Source organism: Clavelina lepadiformis, chromosome 1 (assembly GCF_947623445.1).
Source record: "Clavelina lepadiformis chromosome 1, kaClaLepa1.1, whole genome shotgun sequence".
Classification (NCBI taxonomy): Eukaryota; Metazoa; Chordata; class Ascidiacea; order Aplousobranchia; family Clavelinidae; genus Clavelina; species Clavelina lepadiformis.
In genome coordinates, this window is record NC_135240.1 from 27,698,303 (window position 1) to 27,725,118 (window position 26,816).

Here is a 26,816-nt window from a genome sequence, read left to right on the forward strand (position 1 = left end):
AAAAAAACATCTTTGACCAAGTGTGTGGTATTTTAATTCGTTATCGCGCTTGCCAGGACAGAAAAATGGAACAAAGGAAAGGCCTTATTTGTTTTTGTTTCGTTTGTTGTTTACTGGGACTTCACCGAGCTTCAGTTGCATGGCTGGTCGACTCGCCGAGCCACCAAAAGTGACGCCAGCTGCGGAGTTGAAGGTCTGATTGCTTCCAAAAAACACATTTCCACTGGATGATTTGTTAAATCCTAAGTGCAAAGTACTAGTTGTAGTTCTCACTTCTCATAAAAAAAAAACAGCTTCAACCATTCTTTACCTGCACTCAAGGTTGGTTTAAGTGGATTCGACGATCCCAGCTTAATGTTGGAATTGTTCGAAGTTGAACTTCCAAATAGGTTAGATGTGCTCGCAGCAGGTTTTGGCGCAAATAATCCACCGGAGGCAGTGCTGGTGGAACCAAACAACCCACTGCTACCACCTGATTGGGTGAAACAAATTATAATATTTGAATTTCGCTGAATTTCATGACAAAGTACGCAAACAAAACTTTACTGCAGTAATGAAAGCTTGCCAACTCGGTCAATAACTTTAACGGTCTTGGCAAATACTCTATTATGAAAACTTTTTGTACGCAACTACTGGCAGTGTTGTTGTGTTCCTCAAGACATAAATAACGCTTGTCATGTCTATGTTTGTCAAAATAATGGTTACTATAAACTAGAAATGACCAACATTAGTATTGCGATGTATGTTTTAATGCCTCTTCATCTTAAAACTCTCTAGTGCATACATTCTAGAAACCGAGTCAACAATGTCATGAACTTCCAGTTAAGACAAAACACAAATGTAATGCGAATCATGAAAACAATTGCGCAAAGTTAAGCTAGAGCAGATGGACAAGTGAAACTTGACAACAGAAGGGCCGCACTATTATAAGATGACCTAGCTTGGCAGACAATATCAAGGTTACTATGCCTAATTGGCTTTAATAGTGGTGCATTACCAATGTTACATTCGACACCATAACTGCTTTTAGAGTAACAAATGTGATCTTTTTATCACCGCACAAGAAGTAAAATAAGCAGGACAAAACAAGGGCATTACTGTATTGAACACTTTACGTACCACCCAGGCCAAATGAAGATTTCATGAAGCCTTGCTGTGGGGGAGCTTGCTGCACTGTCTGCTGTTGTGGCTGCAGCATCGATGCCATGGCCAGTGCTGCCACATTGCTCAGATTTTGAAAAGGTGCCGGACCTTTTATGGATGTTTTCTGCAAACCTGGTGAAGAAAGGATCCAGTCATGCAAATAAAGTGAACATCTCCTCCAAGCAAATACATCTCACTACTCACTGCTAGACTGATTCTCCTTATCATGGAGATGAAAAATATCGGTAGAGTCCCCGTGCACAACTCTTCTATACGCCAGATATTGTTCTTTCAAATGCTGAAAAGAAATGGAACAGTATAAGCATCAGAAACATTGTGTTGCATTGCTCAGGTGTTTAGAAGTTTAATTTGTCGACATTTACCTAACAAACTCACTTTAACATTATCATGAACGGAATGCAGGTTGGAGGCGAGGATGACAAAAGTTTCCTGTGTCTTCAAGAGAGCACTTGATATGTCTGAGTCAGAAATGAGAAATGTTATGAGCTTTTGCTTGACTATACCTGAAAGGCCGATAAACATTTACCTTGTGGAGTAAGAAAGTGACTCTGTGATAACGTATGAAGGTGATTTTCAAGCTCGTCAATTTGAAGTCGATAAAGCTTCATGCTGTCTCCAAACTCAGTGACCAAATCCACGAAATACCTGAATCGGTGAGAACAAAACGAATTGTCCAATACTTTCGAAGATAGCACAAAGCAACACGAGATAGATGATTTCACCTTATCGGAGCAACATTGTCATGTTGTAAGGTTGACGGAGTATTGTGAGTTTGCTGTGCCATCTCAGCGTGCTTCAATTGCTTCCCAAACACTTCGCGCAATTTTTCAACCGCAGCCTTGTTCCTGGGAATAAACAATTCGATAAAGAAGATCAATTGAAGACAATGACATTGATTTTCTACCTTTGCATTGAGGAGGAGATTGTTGCCAAAGCGACACTGACACTGTTGATTTCTTCGTTGATTTTGTGAAGTGAGTGAACAGAAAATTGTCCGACTTTGTTGCTTTCTTCCCTTTGCTTTGCGACATATTTTCTGGAGAAAACAATACAATGCACACCATAACAGTGCAATGATGACATCATAATGGTGCTTTTATGAACAACATGACGCACTCAAACGCTTGAACGTCCTTGCAGATTTCATCAGGAACAGCCTGATCCTTCACCGCCTGGCTGACAGTGCTGTTCTTGTTTCCATTCCCATTTGCTGTCGAGCTTGAGGACAAATCGACACCGCCAAGACCTTTAAACTCTGGTTTGCTTTGAGTCTGACTCAGTAAGTTTACAGGTTGCGAGATGCTTGCACTGCTTGTGGCCGAACTTGTCAATCCTGAGATGGGGATTTTCATGTTGAGAGAGTATAACGCATAGTTATTTTGCTAATTTATGTTGTGTACTTTAGAAAATTTCATCGTTACCAAATCCAAGGCCAGCACTAGGTGCAGGTGCAGAACTTTTAGCTCCAAACATGCCGCTGCTAAACGATGTTGTCGTCGTTGATGTGTTGCCACTGGAAGCTAGACCAAGACCAAATGAAAATCCTACAAATGACAAGCACCCCTTGATACCTAGAAACTATTTTTAACTCCAGATCCTTCAATTACTATGAGCATAAGTAAGGTTTTGATATGTCATGTAAAATGTTCAAAAAAATAGAAAATAACCAGCAGATGAAGTAGCGCTCCGTGAAGTCGTCAAAGTCAATCCAGTGCCCAAAGGTTTAGATGCAGATAAACTTGTTGAGCCAAATCCACTAAATGTGGACTGTGTTGTGGTGGCAGGACCTCTGCAAGGTACAGATCATAGCACACAGTTAACTCCATCATAGCAAGGCTAAGTGGTTGTTCGCCAGGCTGAAAAGCATGGAACTTTTCGAGTCCAGGACGGGTAAAATCGGTTTGCAACATGGTGTAACTATGCAGTCTGCACTCTGCAATAAACACAAAAGCCTGTAGGCCCTCGTGTTCACTCGAGCGCAGCAAACTTAGCAAAGTCTTGAAAAATCTTGAGGGTGCAGATGTCATGCTTTCCACTATGGGCTGTTTGAGATTCAACTTAATATAAATAAACACACAATCACGCACACAGCACACAAATAATGGTGTGCACATATCGTCAACAATACATTGAACGTCATTGGTCTTTAATCAACCAAACTTGTGTTTTATTATAAATCGGAGCGAAGATTAAAAAGTTTGGCAAGTTTATGAATGAGTTATATCACATTGTTTAATTTTCACCACTGACTGCGGAGAGCAAAAAAATGGTTCTCGTCTCATGCACAAAGGCGCCACACTTGGCACTATGAACTTTTACCAACTGTAAGCTATAAATGTTACATCAGGTGACACATTTAAATAGGCCCGAAAGGGAAGAAGGGCAGTTTTCGACTAGAAATTGTGTGTGCAGGGACACAAACTTTGGTTTGATGTCGTCAACTAAATCCATGATTCCTAGCAATGTACTTTGCAAGGTAGGTTTGTCATAAGTTAGCGTGAATGTGCAAAAGGTTGGCGGACAAGTTGGCAAGTCACGTTCGTGCACGTACCACACTTTCTAGTCTAGTTTTTATTATGGACACAAACTGACAAAGGCTATTTGGGTCTAGTATACAAGTGCACAACCAGATGACGTGATAATTTGAGTAGCTGGAGTATAGTATACAAAAGCATCCTGCGGTTGTGCAATTGTGTACTAGACATGGCTATTTTATATTTATGTCACAATCACAACACTCACTTTAAACTGAAGCCAGAACCTGTAGATCCCGAACCAAATCCACCAAAAGCCATGAGTTACTTTTAATTAAACACAGTTCAAATGCATTACACGCCACGAAGTCTGCTATACAAGCATCATGGAAAATAATCTTATATCACGGGCTTTGAATAATGTTTTAAGCTTATTTGATGCAAGTGCGCAAGTTTCTATCACCTGAAATTATTTTCACCGTGCACTTTGGCGCCACCATCATTTCTAAACCACAATTATGGCAATTAACACAGCGAGAACAAATATGATGTTGTTGCTTTCTAAAGGTCCCTTTGTTCGCCTTTATCAAAAGAAGTCAGAAAAATGGCATAGAAACATTTTTCCTTGTGCCAACGTCATACAATGTAACCTGAACCATACGTATTCAATACATGTTGTCCGCACGTTGGCGGAGCTGTTGGAGCGCTTTGGCTCGTAAACATTCGAAACCGTTGTAGTGCAAAAAAATAGCTATAAAAGCAAACAAATAACTTTATTGTACTCAGCAGTCAACCGTATTTATACCCGTCAAACCTCTTGTCTTGTTGGAAAGAACTGCCGGTAGCTCAGTCCAAAGAAAAAATGAAAGACAGAGTATTCGTTATCCAAACTCGGCCAACTGCGCTAACCGCTGGTCAGGCTACGGCTTTTTTTCTGCTGTGTCAAAACCATAATTGAGTTTGAATTAATGGCTTTTTTAAGGGCAGGTTTTAGCTGTACACCGGGTCCTATTCCCAGTTGCGCTACCATTGTAATACCCTTGACCGAGGTATGAACGATGTTTGGTCCTGTTTAGTGGTGCTAATGAACAGCCTATATTTGGGCAATAGGCCAACCATCGAAACTAGGACAAAGACAAACTCGATAATCGAGGCTCAAGCGGTAAGAAATCATCGCGGAGTTTAAGTCGTGCAAAGATTTTTCTTAGTCCAAGAACAAAGATTGGGATACTATCACAAAAACTTATGTCGATATTTAAATTTACTTTACATTTTTAATTTTCTTCATCGCTGTCAGCAGGAATTGCTGCATTAAAGTAAAAGAGACTCTATCTGACCCGTCCTATATTTTGATAGTGTTTGTTTTGTAGACGCTTGACCTGCATAACATGATCGTCGTCGTTAATTCACATCTAGTGTAATCATCTTTTTATAGGTCAGCAGGAACCGCGGCAATTGTATGAAACGTTACAACAGTTAGAAAAACGCGGGACTTGCCAAACCCATTTTGATAAAACTGAATAAATTATTGCAAATTACTGCGCAGTTCATTGTTTGCTTAATGGACAAAGGTTACCACCCTTTTCTGTGGTCTTCATTGTTTCACTGTACGTTGTGCGGTTAGCCTATAAAGGAGCCTGACGCCCTGCGCTCGTAGTTAATTCTAGGCTTCTTCTTTTTCAACAGACATAGGATATGTAGGCTTTGGACAAGCTGTGAATTATGGAGGTAGGCTACATAGAAGCTGGTGCGAGCTGTCTCTCCAATATATGGCTTCTAATTAAATTTCAGGTTTGTGTTGAGCTAGTTCGGTAGTTAGGCAATGGAGCTGAAGAGGGCCGTATAAGGACGATGTTGTGCGCCCAAGTGTCCAGCGCTCAGGTGTTGGGGTATTATTGAGATTGAAATAACAATTCAGCAGAATAGATTCATTAGTTAACCTGATAAAAATATCACCTAATTCTAAAATCTCACTTGGACGCAATATGAAATTTCAACCAGGAGCAAACCGTAAAAACTTATCTTATCACAAACTTGCTGAACCTGAGCCAGCAACAGAGTAATGTATGCGTTCAATGCGAACGTAAACCGGAGTAGAACTGCCAAAATGAAAGTTTGCAAAACTTAATCCGCATACGTATTTATGCTAATTGCCGTTATTATTCCTTTCAACTACACTGTCCAAGTTGCACAGCAATAGCTAAAAAAAATCTAAAGAGTAACTACTGCTTAGTAGATCAAGTAAACTGAAGCATAGAAAAATTTTAATTCATGTGTAGGTAGGCCTATAGTGGTAGTCTGTGATAGATCAAACCTTAATAATCAAAAACATGGTTTCATTACTTCTCCGTGAAGTTACCACACCTATTAGTTGTTGTTGAAAAAGTTTCGACTCCGGTTTGGATGCTTACCTCATTGCCTTCAATAGTTCAAACTTGGTTTGATTTCGGAAAAATGGAACGTATTATAATGGTCTCTAGTCTAGGGTTGCCATACGTCAGGATTTTCCCTGACATGTCAGGGAATTTAGTGTTCAAATCTGCGTCAGTGAGAAAAGCTAAAATGTGCTTAAAAGTCCAGCGTTTTTTTAAATTGTATTTTAATATTTTATTTTAGCTGTCAAGTACTTTAAGTTGACGACCTTCTGTAGTCAGATGGAGTCAAGCAACAGATTTTTAAATTAGGACACTGCCTTCATCGCGCCAATGTCGGTCTAGTAAGACTTAGTGACTTAATCGCACCCCGTAAAACGAAGCCAGCAAACCATCTTTCCCACTGCTCTTAGTTCGCCGTACTGGTTCCTGTATTGTTTGTCAAAATATTCTCTCAAATCTGTTTAAAGATCTAAGTTCATTTCTAGTTTCACACTGTGGTTGTTAAGCCAAATATTTTTTCGTTGTTTTTCTTTTTTATTAGTCCAGTTATTTATCGATCTTCGCTCGTAACAAAACCCAGAGTGATTTAAGCAAAACTGCATTTTTTTCTTGTTTAGATTATGCAAATGCTACTTTTTAATGATAAGCAAATCATTAAGTAAATAGACCTGTACTTGAAAGCCGACCGTGTAAAAATAAACAATATAACTCTAAAATTCTTTTATCGACGCAGAATTTACTTATGTAAATAAATGCACTGGTAAAAGTTCATAACCATTTTTCTGTGTGCTCATTCAATGAGGTTAATTACGGAATTCCGCCTTTTAATGGCAGCCCTTATCGATGATGAGTCAGCGGCAAATGGAGATATACAAATAGGACTGGCCTATGGGCTGTTAGACCATGTTTGAGAAGTGAGAACGTGCTCGAACTTCTCGAAGTTTACTTTCGTCCCACGTAATGTTGAAGTAGCGATTAAACTGCGCAAGGCAAGGCAGCAGTTATTTAAATAATCTAGTAAATGCAGCATAACAGAGTCGTCAAAAACCAATGCCTCCAGACCTAGGCTGTACCAGTCCGACTCCTATATAGCTACCGGTATAATAACACATTGCCACCATGTTAAAATGTTAATGCAGAAATCTAAACTGACCTTTGAACCTATCATACAGTCTGGCCTGGAGAGAAATGCTTGTTGCCCAGGTTAGAAAGTTTAAACTAGGCCTAAGTGTGTGGGGATTAAAATTAATTGCAGGTAGGCCTACATAATTTAACAATAGTTTAACATTTTAATATTTTTCACGGGGGATATCTCACCCAAAAACAACAAGCTTTCAAACTGGCTTGTCGCTTGCCGACTGCAGAGTATGGCCGTTTTCGGCAAGATCTTGGGTGTGCCAAACAACTAAAAGTGCGGTGTGCAAAAATGCTCAGACACAATAAAAGTTTGGAGCACTTCGGTGAGAACTGAAGTTCTGTCCTAGTCATTAAGAGCAAAATAACGCACCTTAAGTGCAGCGAAGAGTGAGAACGGGTGGACTCTCACCAAGAAGCTCATGAAAAACAGTATAATTCATAATAAATACAATAAGAATTGAGCCTTCAGTGCACGCCATCATGTCTCCGACTGGAAATTGCATGTTGGTGAATACCAGGCATCCAGGTGCCACTTTCCACTACAGATCACACCAAAATTAAGTCTTTGGTCTTTCTCGTCGACAACCATCATACTACTTGGTCTGGCTTGCGGATCTGACCAGACTGCAAAGTTTGGCATAGGTTCAATTCAATACTGCTTAACATGAGCTACAGTATCCCATTTTAGGTGCATAATTTTGCACTTAATCACTTGGACAGAACTTGTGCAAACTCAGTTTTTAATTAATTTAATTGGTCAAACTGGTTATATCACTGTGTAATTGCACACACGCACTTATCATATTTGGTTGTTTAGCACACACAATTTCTTGCTGAAAACAGCCATACTCTGCAGTCCTGGTTTGAGAGGGCCAAACTAAAAAATGATAGTGCAAATTTTCAAAGTGTATGACCTAAGCTTGTTGCATAGTAGGCTATCGCATTGTTATCCTTGGACTGAGGAAAGTTAAGTATAGCCAAGCAAACTGCAAAATGGACCAGGAGCATTATGTTGCACCCTTGAGATATTATCGGAAAGTGCAACGCTTCCACAATCAGCCCAAGCTTGCCTTTGTGTCAGTTCTTATGGTAACAATTAATACTTTTTGTTTTTCTATGACGTCTAGATTCATGGTCAGCGAAGCATGTTATCTGCGACGCGTTAGGAAGGCTAATTTGGTTTTGCATATCAAGTTTTAAGTAATCAAGTAGAAGTAAATACAACCTAAATTACTGCATTCACACAGCTGCACATATTCTGGTCTGCATTGGCCATTCTATACAGGGAGTCTTCCAGATAAGTTACCCATGAGTTAAGGGCGGCCAAAATCATGGTGCAAAACGGCTAAAATAGCGCCTCACCTACATTTTGCAGTTCCGTAGGCTAAATTCCCCAATCTGTGGGCCACGTTTTGTCTGCGGTAAATACACAATTTCTGAAAACAAGACATTGCGTAGGAAGTGAAAAATGTAAAACAGACTTTTTTAGAGATTACACCTTTCCCTGAAGTTGATGTTCGGGTGCAACAAGCATAGTGCTCAAATCTCGCAGGTGCCATGCTTTCCACTATAGACGTCAGCTTGGCATGGATCTAATGCATGTCTTAGTGCAACTACATTGATACCATGGCAACTGCAAATTTACTTTATTCTTTGGTTTTTTATGTTGTTTAAATAGGAAAGAGTACAACGCCTCCAGTTGTTTATTTGTGATTAAATTCCAAAGAATACTTCGTATTTATGCAGGCAAGACTGCTTTTATAAAATCTGTTTTTATATTTAAGTGAATAGATTGTTGATAATTTATATTTTAACAACTCTAAGTGATGGTGGTGGAAGAAACAGAAGAGATGGGAATGCTACAAAGTATTTTTACAAGCCCCCTCAATCTTGGCTTGCTGGCTGTCTGCTTGTATTTGCTTTACAAAATTTTGAAGCCAAACAACGATGTAAAAAAAAGAACCATATATATCTAAAGTAGCATAAACAGCTTAGACTTTTCATATACGGTGTGATATATACCAGGGGTGAGCAAACTTGTTCAATGAAAAAGTCACTTGCGGAAAACTATAAACACCAGCGAGCCGCAATTTGCCCACCCCTGATATATACAGTGTATAGATGTAACCACCATGTACTATGTTTAATCTGAACGTTTTTTTGATTCCATTCACAAACAGTGGAAGTATATTAACTTTTCCCATGCACTGTTGTTAAAAGATTTTTTGTAGTTGTTCATACCTCTGTGTATCTGCACAATGTTGTTAACTTCTTTTTGATCAATATTATAGGCTTTGCATGCATTTGCTCTATAGCATTTTGAGACCAAATAGCAGTGTATGTAACAGAAACTATCAGAATTAGTTGCAATGCAAATATGGTTAACTGCTATGAGCAATATCAACTGTTTTGATAGAAATTTATTCCTTTCATTTGCTGAATTTGAACATGACACTGTATTGATTGCACTGTATTATGCAGGGGTTACAGAAATATTCGTTGAGTACAATAGCAATGAATTTGTTGCACTCCTGTTGGTTAGTTACAACTAGTGATCATGTGATCAACTCGCACCTTGAAATTTGTTATAAGCCATGCATTTATAAAATGACTTTTCGTTGTGGTACTTACCATAGTTGCAGCACAATGCAGCCAATACAGAAGTAAACAATATATACTGTATTTACCACCTTGAAATTGAAATGTTTGTAGCGGCACGATGGACTCGGCTGTTAAATGATGTCATTTTAAAATTTTATGAAATGAAGTTTTCAAATTAGTTGTTCAAATTAAAAATTCAAGTTGTTTTCAAATTAATGGCAGGACCCCGGACCCCCTCCAGAACCCCAGTTGCCCACTTTGAAGAAACAGGATATGACCGTCGCCGAACTTAAAGAATACGACGGCATAAAAAATGAAGGCAGGATATTGATTGCTGTTAATGGAAAGGTTTTCGATGTTACCAGAGGAAAAAGATTCTATGGACCAGGTTTGTGATAATTTTATCTCGTATTCTGGAGAAATTCTGTACTTTCATGCACAATATTATGCAGATCTTTCAGCAAGCAGTCGTATTGTGTTTCATAGTTGCTGGTTGCATGTTGCAAAAATAAAAGAAGTCAAGCAATGAATAATTGAATTGACCTACAATGCAGCCTGCAAGTGTACAGTCAATTAATCTTGTTAAGTTGGCCACTTTTAACCCTGTTCTGTGCTTTATCTGCTTGCAGTACCAGACAATAAAATGCATTAAGCGTAATTGTTTTGACGAGAAAAGTTCTTACAATTTAAGAAAAATTTGCTTGAGCTTATTAACAATTTTTCTAATGTGTCCTAAAAATTTTGTAGAAGGCCCATACGGTATTTTTGCCGGTAGAGACGCTTCTCGTGGACTCGCTACATTTCGACTGGACAAGGATGCCATTAAAGATGAGTATGACGACATCTCTGACCTCAACTCGATGGAAATGGAAAGTGTGCAGGAATGGGAAATGCAATTTTCAGGTTGGTTGGTGCAATTATAAGAGCATAGTAAAAGAATGATGTAAGGTGGCCTGCTACAACTAATCAGGCAGAGCTCAGATCATTTATATAACATTTTTCACCATATAAAATGTAAATGCCAGCCAGTACCAGAACTTTTTATGGTTGCATTGTCTTTACAGCAGGCATGCACAACATACGGCCCGCGGGCCGCATGCGGCCCGCGAAACCTTTTCCTGCGGCCCGCGAGATATTCCGTGATTTCGCTCATTATCTCTTATTCGACGGTTAATCGGTCACATTATATAAAGTAGGCTACACGTTAGTTACAACAACGTTAGCACGCGGCCCGCGAAAAATATTTTTTCCTTAAAACGGCCCGTGTACTGTTTTGAGTTGTGCATGCCTGCTTTACAGAGTGACATTGTGCGTGCCAAAGTTTTGTTTGTCACTCAAATGTTTTCGAATATCTTGCAGTAGTAAGAATTCATGCACTTAAACAAGATGGGACCAATATAAAGCTCGGTAGCAAGCAGAGGTTTTCTGTACCTGACTCTGTTAAGCAATGACCAAGGCTGTGTGGTCTTCATTGTTACGCTATTTCATGAACAAGATTTGTGCTCAAAATTCTTTTAGTCCCACATTAACCAAGGCTGCCAGATGAAAACTTTAAATTGATGCTAAATTACGGAAAAAGGCTTAAAACAATCTAATTTATTTATAAATGTATTTCAATTACTGACTTGTTTTATCATTCCACAATAAACCACACAACTGCTCAGAGGATAAAATAGTAGCAAGTGTCAGAAAAAGGTTCACGAGAAATTCTAACAATGTACATCTTGTTTAAAAATGGAAACAACGGGTCATAGTCATAAATCATGATCAGGTTCTCATTGTGTTGTCAACATGCACTCAGCTTTTCGTGCTGTGACCTTTTTTCCTTTTACGTTACGATTTATTGTGACCTCACAAAAGCTGATCAGGGGCAATTAAAACGTGCTGTGAATTCATGGACATCTTATGACTACACTCACTGTATAAACCAGACGTGGGAAAACTGCGGCTCGCGAGCCGCATGCGGCTCTCCGGCATGTTTTTTGTGGCTCTTCTAGTCGAATCGTAAAATTCCAAAAAATGGAAAGGCTACCAAGAGTACCGTTTATGAAAGTTTCTGTGTAGTTTTTCTTTATTTAGGCCAGGATTTCGTTTATGACGTAACACTAGACATCGATTCCGACATTGTTTTCAGGTATAGATTCTATACTCTATGGCAAAGGTTGTCAAAATGCACCTCACCAACATGTTTTTATGGGTCTTTTAGTTAAAAAGTAATATCCCAAAATGACTACTACTGTAATAGTATAATAACCAAATTGATAATCATTACTGATTTTGCGGCTCGCTGGTGTTTATATTTTCCCGCAAGTGACTCTTTCATTGAACAAATTTGCCCACCCCTGGTATAAACCTTTCTGTGGTTTAAAGGTAACTTGGTAAACAAATTTCCTTAAGGAAAAAGTCTCCAAAACAGCGTAAAAACATAAAAGGAAAAAAAACTAATTTATTGTATTTGGAGTTAAAAATGGGAAATCTGCAACATCAGATATGATTCGCAGATTTTGAAGCTTTGTAGGCTAACACTGCTACAGCGCCCCTCACATGTAATTATTGATTGACAAATCACAATTAGGTTATTTTGTTGTTTGGAAAAATTCGGGTTGCCATTGTCCTGTTGGATATTGTCTGGTTTGATATTTTGCAATTATAAAACACCTGTTTTTCTCTTTCAGTGTTTGGAATAGTGTAGGCCGATTTATGTTTTTGTGATTTACTTTTTGGCAAACTCCGATCTTTTTATTTTCTCAAAGTTAGGAAGTATGTAGTTTTATATTATTGGACCCAGAATTTAGCATTTTGTCATAATTGATTTTATTGTTGTTCTGGAAGAACTTCTTCAATAAAAATCACAGAATGAAAATTTTATTGCACTTTTCAGCATTTACTCATGAAGTTCAAGGCTATGCTTCCCTGCCTTGTTATTTTCTTACTTAATCCAGTTATAAACCACAGAACGTTTATTGCATTTTTAGTTCAATTTGTAACTTTTCTTTCTTCAGAGAAATATGATTTCATTGGAAAGCTTCTGAAGCCAGGAGAGGAGCCGACAGACTACTCGGACTTAAGTGAGAGTGAAGCCGACAAGGAGAAAAATAAGGACGACTAATCCCAAGACATACCAGACAATGCTGTTGGGTAATTTTCACACAGCCTCTTACAGATTTACACTGAACGTGTCCTTATGATATTAGCATTGAAGTTTTTAATTGCGCAAGTCCTAAGATCATTCGACTTTGTAGATTCAAATCTGTCGGAAACCGACCGTTGCATTAGATGCAGAGATGGTATGTAAATATTATTATACTGAAGTTGCCATTACGCAGTTGTGAATCTGACTTGATTTTCTTTGTGTGTGGTTGTAATTTGATGCCCAGTTGGCTAATCTGCTGATCACAGCCTTGTGTTTAAGCCGCCATCTTGCTTTATGTGCGATCTGGCTTCTGATGGTTGTATTGTACTCAATGTGTAAATAGTGAAATGCAACGTAGCAATGACAGAAATGTATATAGTACATGAACCAACATCATTAAGTGTTTTTGAAACAATAGATTCTCTAATTCAAGTTATTTGTTCTGTCAATCCTTTGTGGGAAGATTTTAAACGTACATTTGAATTTAAGCACGTCACAGTTACTGCAATAAAGTATTTCATTGTGGGACCAACTAAATGTTTAGAGTCTTTCATCAAAAGTATTTTCAGGCTTGTTTTCATTCCTCAGCCAGAGATTTGGGGTTTTCATGGATGTCGTTTACATCTGATAGTAGTAGCCTACGTCACAACTTGGAGTGGGTTTTTCTCAGACTGCTTGAGATTTTTGTATGTTTCCAACAGGGGGCGCTGTTAGCATCAGTAGAAGAATAATTTTATCACCTGAGTAAGTTCGTAATGGCCTGAATCAGCATGGTCCAACTTCTTTTCATCGCGGGCCAAAATCAGAAAACTTTTTTATCTTGCGGGCCAATGTTTTTAAATTAGAACTGAAGAGCTTAGCTATTTAGCTACTTAGCTATTAAATGCTGATCAATGTGACATCTGCGGTCGAGGTTCTTCCTCGACAATAGCGACTATCAGTTCGTGGGCCAAAAAATCGGTGCTCGCGGGCCAACTTTGGCCCGCGGGCCTGCAGTTGGACCACGCTGGCCTGAATTATCCTTATCAAAATAATAAGTTTTGTTATTTCAATTAACTCAGCAAAGAAAATCTTATTTCTGTATTCGCGATCATAATCTAGCGGTAATACAATGGCATTGATAACCATTATGGGAACCCTTCCAGTGTTTGTTTAAGAATTACATCCTGACTAGAACTAGTTTTATCAAAACATCTGCTACAAGTTTCATTGTTATCTCGCATTGCACAAAGGTCAAGGATTAGTTTCAGGCTTTTGGTTTGGTTGAGTGTGAAAAATTATTCGCTCAGTTTAGGGTTAGCATTTAGACGCTTACATTGTGTTAAAGTTAAATATGCTCCAGGCCTCGGCGGTCAACAACCCGCCAAATGAAATCTTTCGGCCCCTGCTCAATCCGTACCAATGTTCCCTCTAAGCTGCGCAAATGCGCACTGCTGATACGGTCTCCGCGCACAGAAAATCTGCGCACAAGAAAATAATCCAATCTGAATTGAAAATAAAATAAACGCATAACAATGGCCACAGTGCGCACGTGGCACGTCTGATGTTGCTCACAGTGGTCCAAGGGACCGCTCAGGGAGTTAGTGTGTTTGCTCAGACTCGTGAAAAATTAGAGGGAACATTGATCCGTACCTCGTTGCAATTGCTCACCGCACGATATTGCTTGAAATTATGGAAAGCTTACTAGCACCCTACTTTCAATTCAGTCCTGATGATGTGTGCACTTGACAATGCGCTATTTTACCGAGTGCCTTGTTGTGACTTCCTATTGGTAGACCTTATGACAAATATGTGTTTTTGTTGTGATATTACACAACAAACATCTTGTCATAAAGGTCGGCTGATCTGGCGACTATTGCTACAATATGAGCGATGACGATTGAAGATGATAACTTGTTTTGCTTCTGACTCGATGACGTGAGTTCTCAAACGGTGTGACAATGCTGTTTAGTTGCTTAATTCTGTCTATACATATTACTAAATGATAACGTTCTCATTTTTATTTATTATCAGACACAAAGGCTTTCACCTTTGGGCAAAGCTTACTGCATGTTACATTGCGCAGTCATAACTAGTGAGAGAAAGAAAAATGTAAAGGAAAGATTGCAAACATTACAACAGTATTAATATGGCACACCAGTTCAAGCGAGGTAATTTATCTGAATGTCATTAAGGAAACTTTAAGTTTGGTCAACAACTGAATCGCAAGATCCCAAAATAAAATTTCAGCATTTACAAAGCAACCCATGACTCGTGACGTTACCATCACAACCTTTCCAGCATACTTTTGTTGCGTAAACGGTTTGAAATAATTAGTTAAATTGTTATGTGTTGTTATGAATTTTAATTTTGCTGTCTATGTTTATTCGAGCAAATTACCACACAACAACTCAGAAATATATAAGGTGCTCAAATGCAACTAGTGCTGGCTAATCTGTTAAAAGCAGCAAATTAAACGACTAAACAAAAACAAATGTTCTTATTATTTATTTGTTTCTAATGTTTATTTGTGCTTTTATTCTGCATGATGGGTTCGACATGCAGCATCGCACAAAATACAACATAACAGTTTATCGTCGAACTATGCTATAAAACAAACTTACTTTTTTGCTGAGTTGTTCAGTCCAAAGTGCATAGACATGATGACGAAATAGATGTTCCACAAATATTAGTTGTATAATCGCGAGCGCTTATCACAATGTCCAAGTCCTGAAACCAGCGTGTTAAGCGATAACAAAAGATTTTTCAAAGGATTAACAAAAGATTACAGTATAGTAATAAACGCCCATTTGTTTTCTCAATAATTGTGGAAATCAACGAGTGCTGTAGCAGTTCTATGTTTTTTCTTTCGTGTCAATTGACTTCACTTACAACGAACTGCGATTCGTTTCAAACCTTTTAGTAATATTAATTGGTTTTCTGTGAACGTTAAGTTTGCATCGAAAGATTCGCACAAACTGATAGAAACCATCTCTGACAGAAACAAGAGAATTGTTTGTCCACGAAAAAAGCATTTTAGCTCATTGAGCTCTTTTCCTTTTGTCTCTTTACTGCGACCTTAAGTCGGAAGAGCAGTTTTTTATTTGTAGGCCTACTTCTGATTCTGCTGTATAAGTGTCGCCGCTATTTTGTTGAACGTGTAATGATGTTGGAGAGGAATTGATGTCTACAACAATGTAGACCTTTAAACCAGATTTAATGCAATTTACAGTTGTTTATTTTGGAAGTTTGGAATCAAGTCAGTATTAAGTCAGAGTAGCTTAAATTCATAAAGTTTTTGTAAATACATAAAGATTTGCTAAAGTCAACAAGATTATTTCACGGCAAATTTCATTGTTTTTCACAACTAAACAGCGAAAAGTCAGGTCTAAGTTGGCTTGTCAGCATATAATCAGCTTTAATGTTATGTCATCCTTTTCTTTTAGGTTATGACAAATTTTTGTTCGCTTGTGCACTACTTGTGTGAAGTATTACACAAGAAACTCATCTGCCATAAAGACCGCATATGTTGGCGGTAATTGTTTGAATATGAGCGAGGACGATAGTTGGTTGATAACTTGTTTTACTTCTGCTTCGATGTTTGAGTTCTCATTTCTCAGACGGCGTGACTATGCTGTTAGTTGCTTAATTCTGTCTATACAAATTACTAAATGATGAAGTTCCCATTTTATTTATTATAACACAAAGGCTTTTGCCTTCGGGCAAATCTTGCTGAATGTTACATCGCGCTCAGTAACAAATGAGACAGTAAAAGGGAAGATCGTAAACATTACAACAGTATATATATGTGGCAAACTAGTTCAATCGAGGAAATTTATCTGACGTCATTAAGGAAAACTCAAGTCTGGTAAACAACTGAATTACAAGATCCCAAATTAAATTCCAAACATCTCGAAAACAACTCGTGACTCGTGACGTAATCGTCACAAGGTCATGGCTTTTCAACCCGAGATAAGTTCTGTCTATTCAAAGAGAAAAAACTTGCTTATTTTAAAAATATAAATAGGTTTTTAGTGAAGAAAATATATTGAAAGTTCTGCATTTGGTTACTACTTTATTATGCCATTAAACGTCACATTAACCACATTAACTTCGTGTTATAGTTTACATTATTTTTTAACCGTATCTTCTCCGGCCCTTTATTATCTTAAAACAGTAGGTATATGTGCTGATTTATTAGTACACAATTTTTGTTAAAATATCATTGTTATCCAAACCGAGGCGTAGCAAGATACCCATGGACCCTTAGGAAACTTTCTGTGATGTGCCTCTGTAGGAAATTCCGTTTGAAATTATTTTCTCTTTGTTAGTGATACCAATGTTCAAACCAAACCAGTGTTCAAGAAATGAACGGCAAACTGGACTTGAAAATTACATGCGATTTCGGGCTTGTATTTTTGAGTTTGTTCCGAACCGTTAAATTCAAAGTGACAGCTCGGACACTTTAAAATTAACACCGGTCCTTTTTTTGTTTTAAAGTTGAAAAGGCGCGTTCGTCGCAGTTCAGTAAGATTTTTGCATCTGAAGGAACCTAATGTTTCATTCGTCATGCGCCCATTTCTGCGGTGGCCCTTTAGACATCTGCCTAAGATGGCCATGCTGTAGTTACGCCATTGTGTGCAATGTAAATATGATCGCTTAATAATAAAAATATTGCTGCTTTTTAGTTATTAATAACACCGGCACTCCAGCTAGCCGGGTTAGCCAACTGAAACGTCACATACAGATTAGTTATAAACATCTTAATCAATAAAAAATGTCATTCTTATATAACTGTACAGTATGTCCGGTATACTGGATTTAAACTACAAGAATTCCATTTACTTACTAACAGAGCGATTGCAAACAAGAGGAAAACAAACCTACAGTACTATAGGTAGCAAAATCATCTTTTAAACATTAAAATGAAAGGTTTTGAACGATTAAGTTATTTAGGCCTATATGCTTTCAAATATAATATCGTGAATCGATGTTTTTTATTTTGGTTGACGCTGTTGTAGTGTGGGGAAATACCAAAACTCTAAACTGTGTTTCCAACACGCGGTAAAATAATAGCTTGTTGGAACAAATGGATGAAAGCCAAAAGTTGACATGGCTGTTATGTCTGAAGTATTCCTTCACAAATATGCAGCTGATTTACCCAGTGCAAATTTACTCTATTTGCGGAAATTTTGGTTTAGGAAAATCATTCTTTTTGAACATTTTCCATCGCTATCTTCATGAAAATGGCGTAATGTAAAGTACGTCTGGTAAAGTTCTAAACTCCAGACTTTCGAAGCTTTTTTACCGCCTAATTATATATACTTATGCTGGTGAGACATGTTTTTAGACTCCGGGTCACAATTTTGAATGTTTTCCTCATCTTGAAAACGTGTTTGACGTAAGGGAAGAAGAAGGTTTATCTTGTTCAAAGGGGATTTACATCAACTAGGGAACCACATCTCTTGGAAAAATGGCGATGTAAAGAAGGCTGATTTGCGCATATTTTTAAATGCTTTTATGCTTGAAACGTGACTTGTGCAAATTTCCGCCTTCCATTAGATTGCTTTGTACCTTATGGACAATGAAGGGATCAATGGCTTTGATCAGGATTCATCAAACAATGGTGGGATCGTGGCTTTCAGTTTGCTTTTGAGTTCGTTGCAGCTTTTCAACATTGCTGGGAAAATTGACAAAAGTGAAACGGATATATTCTGTGTACGGTGTAGAAAGACACGCATAAAGCGCTGCCCTTTTGGTTCTGAATTGGTTTTAAAAGTCGAATTATTACTTTGTGTCGATATTCGCAAAATCATTCCTTGATTCCTCTCAAAGTCCAGCCTTCCAAGTAAAAACGCAAACTATAGTGCTCTTGTTTAGGAAGTTTCTTACGAGTGAAACTTATAAAAATTATCTTGTTGAACAGCTTGTAAAAATACTCATTCGGAATTATCAAAAAAGAAATTTTCCCTCGGTTTGGACGGTGGAAATAAATACATTGAAAAAGTGCTTTTCAAAAAAACAGAACAAATTTGGTGAAATGCTTTTCCTTCAATCGTTTCTCGGTAAAAAAAATTTTAATTTAATTTATTTTAATTTAATTTAGACATATGGCAGTAACACAAGCGTTGATTACTTCTATACGCATAGGCATTGACAAGCGTTTCATGGTAAAGCTAAGGAGTTGTACATTTGCTCTCCAAACCGCGACAAAGAGTACATGGCAAAGAATTCAGTGGGAGTGACTTTTATTGCTTCTCTTGCGGAATTTGCCAATAAATGATGGTGATGTGGACCCAGCTAAAGGTAATACCGCGGTCAGCAGAAGAGTCAGGTTATGTGAAAGGAAAAGTAATAATCATTAAATTTATGCAAATATGTTCGATTTCAGCGACGTAATGGTCATACCCGCCCTATAATAGTAAAGAAGGTGCCTCTTTTTTCTTTTAGGGAGTTTTCAATATGAAGATGAACGAAATTGCAAATCATTGTCCTACTCACTGGACTTCTGAAATTCAGGTAAATTCACTTCATTGCAAACACGCCTCAGCTATTAAAAACGATTTAAGTTCTAAAGTGGGGCATAAATATAATTAATTAATCAGCAGAATATCACGTTTTCGAACAAGGTGGCATAATTTACAATGATTTTTTAGGTTGTTGATGTATCATACATTAAACATTAGATCAACACTATCAGAGATTTTCTTTTTGCTGCTTCTTTATCAGCTCAATTTGAAATTATTTATTTACCATTCATTTTTCTTTGTTGCTTAAAAATAGCCTTGTGACGTCATAAATATAACCTAAAGCCAGCAAAGACATGCTTAAAACGGTAGCCAACAACATTATTTTAAAAAGTAGATGCCAGGTGTGGGACAGAACTTGATCAAAGGTCATGACCTCTCCGTGGCCTTACAGACAAATGAGGTCCCAGCCTCGACTGCCGTTCCCTGGCAACAAGGCCACCCACAGTTCTTTTTATAAAGAAGGTTCGTGTTCAACACCGGATATAATGCTTTCTAACTCCGACGAAATCTCCAACAGTGACGTAATCAAGCAGCTAGGTGCCATAGCGACGCAGTACCCGAGTCTCTTCGAAGATTACATAGTTCAAAATACGAGATGTGACACCATATCAAGGTGGCTGACTAGGAAGAAGTTCTTTCTGCAAAACGTAGGGTCTGACCTCAACTTCGACGGAAAAGCGTCTCGATCTTTAGGGGATTCCCCTGGAACTTCTGACGATCTGAACAACTCAAAAGAAACTTTGGGGAATGACGACACAGCATGGTTATATCTGTCTGATAAGGTAAGTGCGTGTATGTGCGTGTGTGTGCGTGTGTGTGTGCGTGTATGTGTGTGTGTGTGTTGCCGCGTGCTGTTCGTCATCAATTATATCATCATCTTTACAACGTAAAAGATACCCAACTCTGTTTTTCACTAGTTTACAAATCAGCTTTTGTTGAATAACAAGCTTGTATAATCGACATCTTAATACAGGTGGACTCTGGTAAATATTTGGCCCCTCTATACGCGTCATCCGCCCATCTACGCCAAGCTACGCTATCTAGCGGATTTAATTTTTACGCGGTGGGCGGTACCGGTGAAAGTCTGCATCTGTACAACCCGGATCTACCTCAGTGGCGGCATGACCCCTTACCCATGCTCAGGTCATGGTTCAATAAACTCTTGAGTCCGTTTTCTGGTTGAACTGGTCTCGCCATTTTCCCCATAAGTTAAACTTACGTTTTAGTTATTGTTACGTCATACAGAAGTAACATCACTCCTTATTACGTCATCGGAACAAAGAGCACGGTGGCAGCATACGCAGCTCATACGCGACGTCCAGTGTTAGTGGAAGACCTGCAGCTGGACGAAAGGTTTCCAAAAGGAATATCAACACAGGACTCAAGTAAGTTCCAAAAGCAACTGTATCTCTGCACGAGGTTGATACCGTAGCCATGACGAAGGACCTGTTTTAAGTTTCCATTCCGATAGAATATAACGTGTTAGCCCAGGGTTAACCCATTGTGGGTTTAAATTTGCTAATTTCTTTTAGTTGCAGTTAAATAAAAAAAAATACTATAAAAACAATCCGTACCGTCTAAAAGAACCTTATTTGCTGACTTGATCGTTGTAGCAGTTTCCATCGTTAAGCTCACGATCGATCTATTCATCCGCAGCCGCGACCTCGGTGATGTGTCTTCCAATCTGCTTGGAAAATGGCGACCTCCTGGGGGTATTGGAGCTCTACAGGACGTGGCAGAAAGCGGCTTACACGCAGGAGACACTAGTCATGGCAAAGGTGGCGAATTAGCGAAAAGCTCCAGGAATTTTTTATTGCAACGTTGTAAGATCTTTGCTTCTCACGCCTCAGACTATCGTCCACTGGATGACGCTAGCGATACACAAGACGGAAGTGAGCAGTGGGTTGAAGCAGCAATATCAGATGAGCGAATTTCTTCTCGACGTTTGCAGAACTTATCTGGATGACATCACCGACGTTGACACCATCATTGAACACATTATGAGGTAACAATGGTCAACAACAAATCACTGCAGCTTAGTTTTGGTCAAAATACCGTAGTTTACTTGCTACGTTCTTTTTATGTTGTCATGACAACGCAGGTTCGCGAAATCGCTGGTGTCGGCCGATCGCTGCACGCTCTTCCATTATGACAAAGAGAAGAATGAGCTTTATTCTGACTTATTCGACGTCGGTGAGGAGAAAGACGGAAAGACAATCTTCTCCAAGAAATCCGAGATCAGGTGATATACCTCGTGCCGGGTATGACGTTTATTTGACTGAAATATCATCTAAATTTCAAGCTTTGAACTATCAAGACATCCATTAGAGTAGATGGAAATCATGGCATTTCATCAGCTACTTGCTTGAGTCGCACAGCACAGTTTACATCTTTTTGCAGGTTCCCGATCACAGAAGGCGTAGCTGGTGCAGCGGCGTCTACGAAGCAGATCTTAAACATCCCAAACGCCTACGTAGATCAGCGGTTCAACAAAGAGTTTGACAAAATAACAGGTCGATCAACAATTTACCATTTGCGAATAAACTTGAATTTCGAAACGAAATCGAAATTGTGTGTTTTTAATTTTAGGTTACACTACAACCAGCCTACTGTGCATTCCTATTATGAGCGACAATGAGGTTTATGGCGTGGTAGAGATGATTAATAAAAAAGATGGCGGCGCTTTCACCATGACTGACCAAAACAACTTCAAAATGTTCGCCGTGTTTTGTGCGCTAGCTTTGAGATACTCCAAGGTAAGTGATTCAGATTCAAGTCAATTGCATCCTCACCTATATAGGGACATGCAAGGCTGTGGGTCACAGCTGGTAAAGATGATTTTCAGTAAAGTCAATCAAAGCGTTGTATGTTTCGTTCATAACAATAGCGATTATGTTGTATAAATGGGCCAGCTCCATCAGTGGTTGGCAAGGGACCAGCGCAGTTTCAACGTCGTGCGCGAGCAATATCTCTACCACAGCCAATGCCCGGAATCCGAGGTCGAGGACCTGATAAGCAAACAAGGTGACGACAATGTGCTGGCGGTTATTCCCCGAGATTTTGAAAGGTGCCAAAGGAACTACTTTCTAATTCAAAGTTTTTAATGTTTTTGATGGTTTTAAGGTTTTCGTGTAAAAATAACTCAAAATATCAACATTTTTTCAGCTTCGATTTTTCGCTTCTCCCTTATGACGTAGAACTTCCGCTCTTCTTCACACACATATTGCGCAACATACTAAATACCGATGACTTCATAATTCCCGACGAAGTTATAGCGCGATTTGTTTTGGCGGTTCGAAACAATTATCGTGACAAGGTCTACCACAACTGGCGCCACGCCATGACGGTGGCACATTCGATGTTCTGTGTCTTGCGCCGGAATATGGACGTCTTCAGTGACGTCGAAAGACTGGCGCTGATCGTCGCGAGTCTCTGCCACGACATCGATCACAGAGCGCTCTCGAATCATTTCCTCCAGACCATCAACCATCCACTCTCTGCTCTCTATCCTAACTCTACCATGGAGCATCATCACGTCAATGTCACAATGGACATCTTACACAGGGAAGGCCACGACGTCCTGGCGTGTTTGGGGGAGGACGGTCGCGAAGAAGCGGTCGCGATTATTAAAAACGTCATCATCTCCACCGATCTAGCTTTTTATTTCGGAAATCGCGAACTTGTCCAGCTGCTTCTAGATAAGGACCAGTTCGACTTGTACCACCCCGAACACAGGTAAAAGATATTTGAAGGTAGGCCAACGCAGCTTTATTGTGCTTTGTTTACAGTACCTAGCTTTTACCATGACTCTTAATGCATTATAACGGTACACCGCGTGACGTATTATTATAGTTTACGCGTTAATTCATATAAACGTTATGTTATTTGGCCTATGACATGTTGCTCAAAACTTTATTGTTTAAAATTGAATATGTCAACTTTCTTCGTCCCATGTTTTCTAGGCAGCGCGCCATGTCCTTGATAATGACCGCCTGTGACATCAGCTTCAACGCCAAGAGCTGGGAAACGATGGAATCGAGCGTTCTAGATTTATACCACGAGTTCTGGAACGAGGGAAACTTACGTAAAGAGCTCGGCTTCTCAATCCCCCCCATAATGGATCGCGATTTGGAGGAGGATTTGGCCGAGGGCCAGGTCGGTTTTTTGTCCAATGTTACCTTGAAATGCTACAACACATTAAAGCGGGTGCTGCCCTCCTGCGAGGAACTGGCGGTTGGTGCGGAAGCGAATCTAGAACGTTGGAGGCAAGAGGCAGAGATCGTGAAGACGAGGAAGGAAGAAGAGAAGCGAAAAGAGGAGGAGGAGAAGGAAAAAGAAACGGAGCTTGAACAGGAGGGGCTCGGGTTAACATTAAGGGGAGGGATGTGGGTCGTGGAACATTCGAGAACTTGATTGCGTAATAATGCTCGATTTTATAGAATAAAAGATTTTTCACGCGACTATCACATCATCAAACGGTCGCTTTGTTCTAAATCTGAAAACAATCAACACGAAATGAAACGCTTTAAAATCTTGATTCACCAAATCCCAAAAATTGGAATAACCTTAAAGTTTCGTTACAAGTAAAGTCAGCAAGGTTATAAGTCAATTAAAACAGCTCCAGTACATCGCCTGATCTTCAAGTCTATTTGTTCTTTGTCTTCGGCTTGTAAGCTAAGATGAGCATCACTGAAAATCGACCAGCAAGCAGCGTTTGTAAGAACCACTTCATCAACGCTGCATCGTCTCTGACTCCTTTCTTACGAGCAATGTGCATAGTCTGGAATCCTTCAACGATGTGAGCCACGATTAGTCCGTAGAAGACGTAGAATGCAATGCTGGGGTAGGTGTACGAGATGTAGTGATAAAAAGATCCGACCGGCCCCAGACTTTTGTAGGGCACGACGTCCCTGTGGTAAATGGCAAGGTACAACACACTGAATAGAACGCAGTTAAGCAGTAAAACCAACACTCCCAGTCGCTTGAAATACTTGGAGGAAATTTCTTTGTCGTTGCCAGACATGTTTGCCTTTTACAACTAAACTCTATTCAGAAAATATGATGCAATGTTTATGCACAAAACACGTATAGGCTACATATGGTCCTTACTGTACTGTATACAACTTATAATAGTTAATTTATATTAATCATCGGGCGACTGATAAAGCTCGTTTAATGTTAAATACAAATTGAATTTCACTCTTCATCACAACAATGGCTGAAAAGTTCACTACAACCCACTCTCCATATATTGACAGTCAAGTCATAACATATCATATGAGCCATGACATCTATAATACCATGGACGTACTGAGCATAGCTCGTGCCCTTTGTATCGGCTCTGGATTAGCTGTTTAAGCCGAACTGGTTGCGTATGAAATGCATTAACATTGTGGTTTACGTGAAAACAAAATAATATAATTTCGATTTGCTGCCTTTACCACAAGTTCCAAACCTGTCAGAATTGCGTCACCAATGACAAAGCATAAAGTGAAATAAAGAACAAACACAGCGCAAACTATAGCTTGCTCACAGATAAGATTAATTATCATGAATACGTTTTTGTCTTGTTCTACACTTGTAGTATCACGTTTCACAACTAACAACACCATTTGTATGGCAAGGTAGAATGGATAACGAAAGACTACAGCAAAGTTAAAAGAAACCTCGAAGGTAGATAATATACGCAGCTTACGTATGCTTTACTTGCTGTTACTTCTAATGCACCACACACGTTATAGCGTTACGTGTAGTGTTGCAGTACAAACGTTAGTTAATATGTAGGGTATAACCCACAATTAATTTTGATGTGACGCTAATTGTGAAACTGTGAAAGCAAATATAAATCTAAATAATATCTAAATAATACGAAAGCGTAAAACAAATAATATTGAAAGCAAATTCACGTCTTGCCTAGTTTCTGTCCTTTCCTCAAACTTATCAGATTGGTGCCGCCATGACAAAGCGCAAAATGCGACGGAGGTAACCAGACACCACGTTCCGCCAACTCCAGCGTGTTTGCTTTAGATTAGATATTAACTAAATCGCTAAATTACTTGGTCTTGTCCAGCTCAATTCCCTCTGAGCGAAGCACGTTGTCTCGCGTTTCACATCTTTACCCCATCATTTGTATGCGAAGATGACCGGCAATCCGCCGAAAATACTATCTCAAAATTGCGATAGATTTGTTCATTGTAGTTCATCCTCATTGCTTGAGCAGAAAGGTTTTGGTTTTCTTTTTTCATCGTTTTCAGCTTCTGTTCGCGATCCGAGCTCAGATCTTGATCACCTTCACGTCATTGCTCCCCGTGCTGTTGTCTGTGACGAATGAAACGCTGATGCAGAACCAGACGATGGTTAAAGAGTCTTGGACACAGATGGAAAGAGAGAGTTGGATGAGGACACGGTTTTTGAAGCCGCTTCTTCCTGTTTGTTCTTTTGCCTTCTTCCCGCTGTCTTCTCTTCTTTATAGAGGACATAGTCGGCCAGTCTAGTGGTGGTTTGCTTGATCTAGACGTCATTTGAGAGACGCAAATCAGCTAAAAGATTCCTCGTTGTTCCGTGGCTTTTGGGATTTCAAGTCGAACTTCATCATGGAACACCAGCTTACAGAGATCTTAGAGCTTGAGTAATAATTTCGGCCTCAGTGAGATTACGTTTTAGGGCTCACTTCCCAATATAAAGACAATTTTGAGCCGGCAACACATTGATTATTACGTGTTCGTACTCAATGCGTCATATTAAAAAAAGTAAGAAAATTTCCGGTCCAATGCGCATGTGACGTCGCTGTGAACAAGTTTTGTTGTTATTTTGGCGGCAGCTGGTCGCAGGTCTAGGCTAGGTTGTACATTTTTTGTGGGTTTGAGTTTTTGCTTTTTTGGAGAATTTGTGCTGAATTTTTAAGTTTAAAACTTGCTGTAAAGTTTAGGTAGCTGTTATAGAAAACTGAGTACATGGATTTTGTCCAAATTAGGACTGCAAATAGTCATAACCTAGATATCGTTGCAAGCAAAAATTCAGTGTAGGTTTATGATGTGAATTTGCGACAGTAGCGTCTTGATTTAATGTACTTTGCATTGAAAAGCCTATCTCTTTGAAAAGGGTAGGGACCCCTTAAGCCAAATATTTATTATGAATGTAAAACTCAGTTTTTAGGCTTACTTAACTTGCTAGCTTGTTTTTTGGGCTAGGCTATTAACTAAAATTTGATTGCACACTTTCCAGAAATACTTTTGGCTGGCTTTTTTGTATTTAACGGCGTTTAATTCTTTGTTTATTCATTTTATTTGCAAAACTGGTAGGACAGTTATTGTTTTCGTGCTATAATGAAGTGTACGTATTTTTCTGACAGAATGGATGCGTTTTAAGTTAATAAAAGCATAAAGCACTAATATTTTATTAAAATGTACGCAGACAAACGATG

The 26,816-nt window shown here is 39.0% G+C and overlaps 4 protein-coding genes across 5 annotated transcripts; 2 read left to right on the plus strand and 2 right to left on the minus strand.

Moving 5' to 3' along the window:
• Positions 1 to 17: 17 nt before the first annotated feature.
• Positions 18 to 4,108, minus strand: LOC143446941 (nucleoporin p58/p45-like). Its single transcript, XM_076946817.1, has 12 exons — positions 3,907 to 4,108; positions 2,832 to 2,953; positions 2,586 to 2,708; positions 2,281 to 2,497; positions 2,069 to 2,200; positions 1,887 to 2,009; positions 1,691 to 1,809; positions 1,540 to 1,622; positions 1,348 to 1,441; positions 1,120 to 1,275; positions 311 to 472; positions 18 to 242 (listed from the first exon to the last, which is right to left on the minus strand). The coding sequence occupies exons 1-12, from the start codon at positions 3,957 to 3,959 to the stop codon at positions 85 to 87; spliced, it is 1,542 nt and encodes a 513-aa protein (XP_076802932.1). The 5' UTR covers positions 3,960 to 4,108; the 3' UTR covers positions 18 to 84.
• Positions 4,109 to 8,896: 4,788 nt separating this feature from the next.
• Positions 8,897 to 13,421, plus strand: LOC143465207 (membrane-associated progesterone receptor component 1-like). 2 transcript variants are annotated; one of them, XM_076963406.1, is made up of 5 exons: positions 8,897 to 9,099; positions 9,974 to 10,139; positions 10,499 to 10,654; positions 12,754 to 12,889; positions 12,994 to 13,421. In XM_076963406.1, exons 1-4 carry the CDS (start codon positions 8,977 to 8,979, stop codon positions 12,858 to 12,860), a joined length of 552 nt encoding a protein of 183 aa, XP_076819521.1. In that variant the 5' UTR covers positions 8,897 to 8,976; the 3' UTR covers positions 12,861 to 12,889; positions 12,994 to 13,421. The 2 variants fall into 2 exon arrangements, with proteins under 2 accessions (XP_076819521.1, XP_076819515.1); XM_076963400.1 differs by having other exon boundaries at positions 8,898 to 9,099; positions 12,754 to 13,421.
• Positions 13,422 to 19,664: 6,243 nt separating this feature from the next.
• LOC143470227 (cAMP and cAMP-inhibited cGMP 3',5'-cyclic phosphodiesterase 10A-like) lies at positions 19,665 to 23,806 on the plus strand. The gene is made up of 11 exons (XM_076968216.1): positions 19,665 to 20,175; positions 20,367 to 20,536; positions 20,639 to 20,778; positions 21,050 to 21,171; positions 21,244 to 21,398; positions 21,495 to 21,635; positions 21,794 to 21,906; positions 21,983 to 22,149; positions 22,306 to 22,460; positions 22,559 to 23,128; positions 23,356 to 23,806. The coding sequence occupies exons 1-11, from the start codon at positions 19,762 to 19,764 to the stop codon at positions 23,804 to 23,806; spliced, it is 2,598 nt and encodes an 865-aa protein (XP_076824331.1). The 5' UTR covers positions 19,665 to 19,761.
• Positions 23,807 to 23,912: 106 nt separating this feature from the next.
• Positions 23,913 to 24,416, minus strand: LOC143470234 (transmembrane protein 254-like). The gene has a single exon (XM_076968231.1). It carries the CDS (start codon positions 24,414 to 24,416, stop codon positions 24,039 to 24,041), a length of 378 nt encoding a protein of 125 aa, XP_076824346.1. The 3' UTR covers positions 23,913 to 24,038.
• Between the last annotated feature and the right edge of the window lie 2,400 nt (positions 24,417 to 26,816).

Excerpts from the sequence above, each read along its gene's own strand:
- LOC143470227 (XM_076968216.1), top strand. The coding sequence starts at position 19,762 with ATGACCTCTCCGTGGCCTTACAGACAAATGAGGTCCCAGCCTCGACTG. Across the intron at positions 20,176-20,366 it reads GGTTATATCTGTCTGATAAG|GTGGACTCTGGTAAATATTT; the intron begins GTAAGTGCGTGT and ends ATCTTAATACAG. Across the intron at positions 20,537-20,638 it reads GACCCCTTACCCATGCTCAG|AAGTAACATCACTCCTTATT; the intron begins GTCATGGTTCAA and ends TACGTCATACAG.
- LOC143465207 (XM_076963406.1), top strand. The coding sequence starts at position 8,977 with ATGGTGGTGGAAGAAACAGAAGAGATGGGAATGCTACAAAGTATTTTT. Across the intron at positions 9,100-9,973 it reads TTTTGAAGCCAAACAACGAT|GACCCCGGACCCCCTCCAGA; the intron begins GTAAAAAAAAGA and ends AATTAATGGCAG. Across the intron at positions 10,140-10,498 it reads AAAAAGATTCTATGGACCAG|AAGGCCCATACGGTATTTTT; the intron begins GTTTGTGATAAT and ends AAAATTTTGTAG.
- LOC143470234 (XM_076968231.1), bottom strand. The coding sequence starts at position 24,416 with ATGTCTGGCAACGACAAAGAAATTTCCTCCAAGTATTTCAAGCGACTG.
- LOC143446941 (XM_076946817.1), bottom strand. The coding sequence starts at position 3,959 with ATGGCTTTTGGTGGATTTGGTTCGGGATCTACAGGTTCTGGCTTCAGT. Across the intron at positions 2,709-2,831 it reads GAGCGCTACTTCATCTGCTG|GATTTTCATTTGGTCTTGGT; the intron begins GTTATTTTCTAT and ends TGTCATTTGTAG. Across the intron at positions 2,010-2,068 it reads ATCTCCTCCTCAATGCAAAG|GAACAAGGCTGCGGTTGAAA; the intron begins GTAGAAAATCAA and ends GTTTATTCCCAG.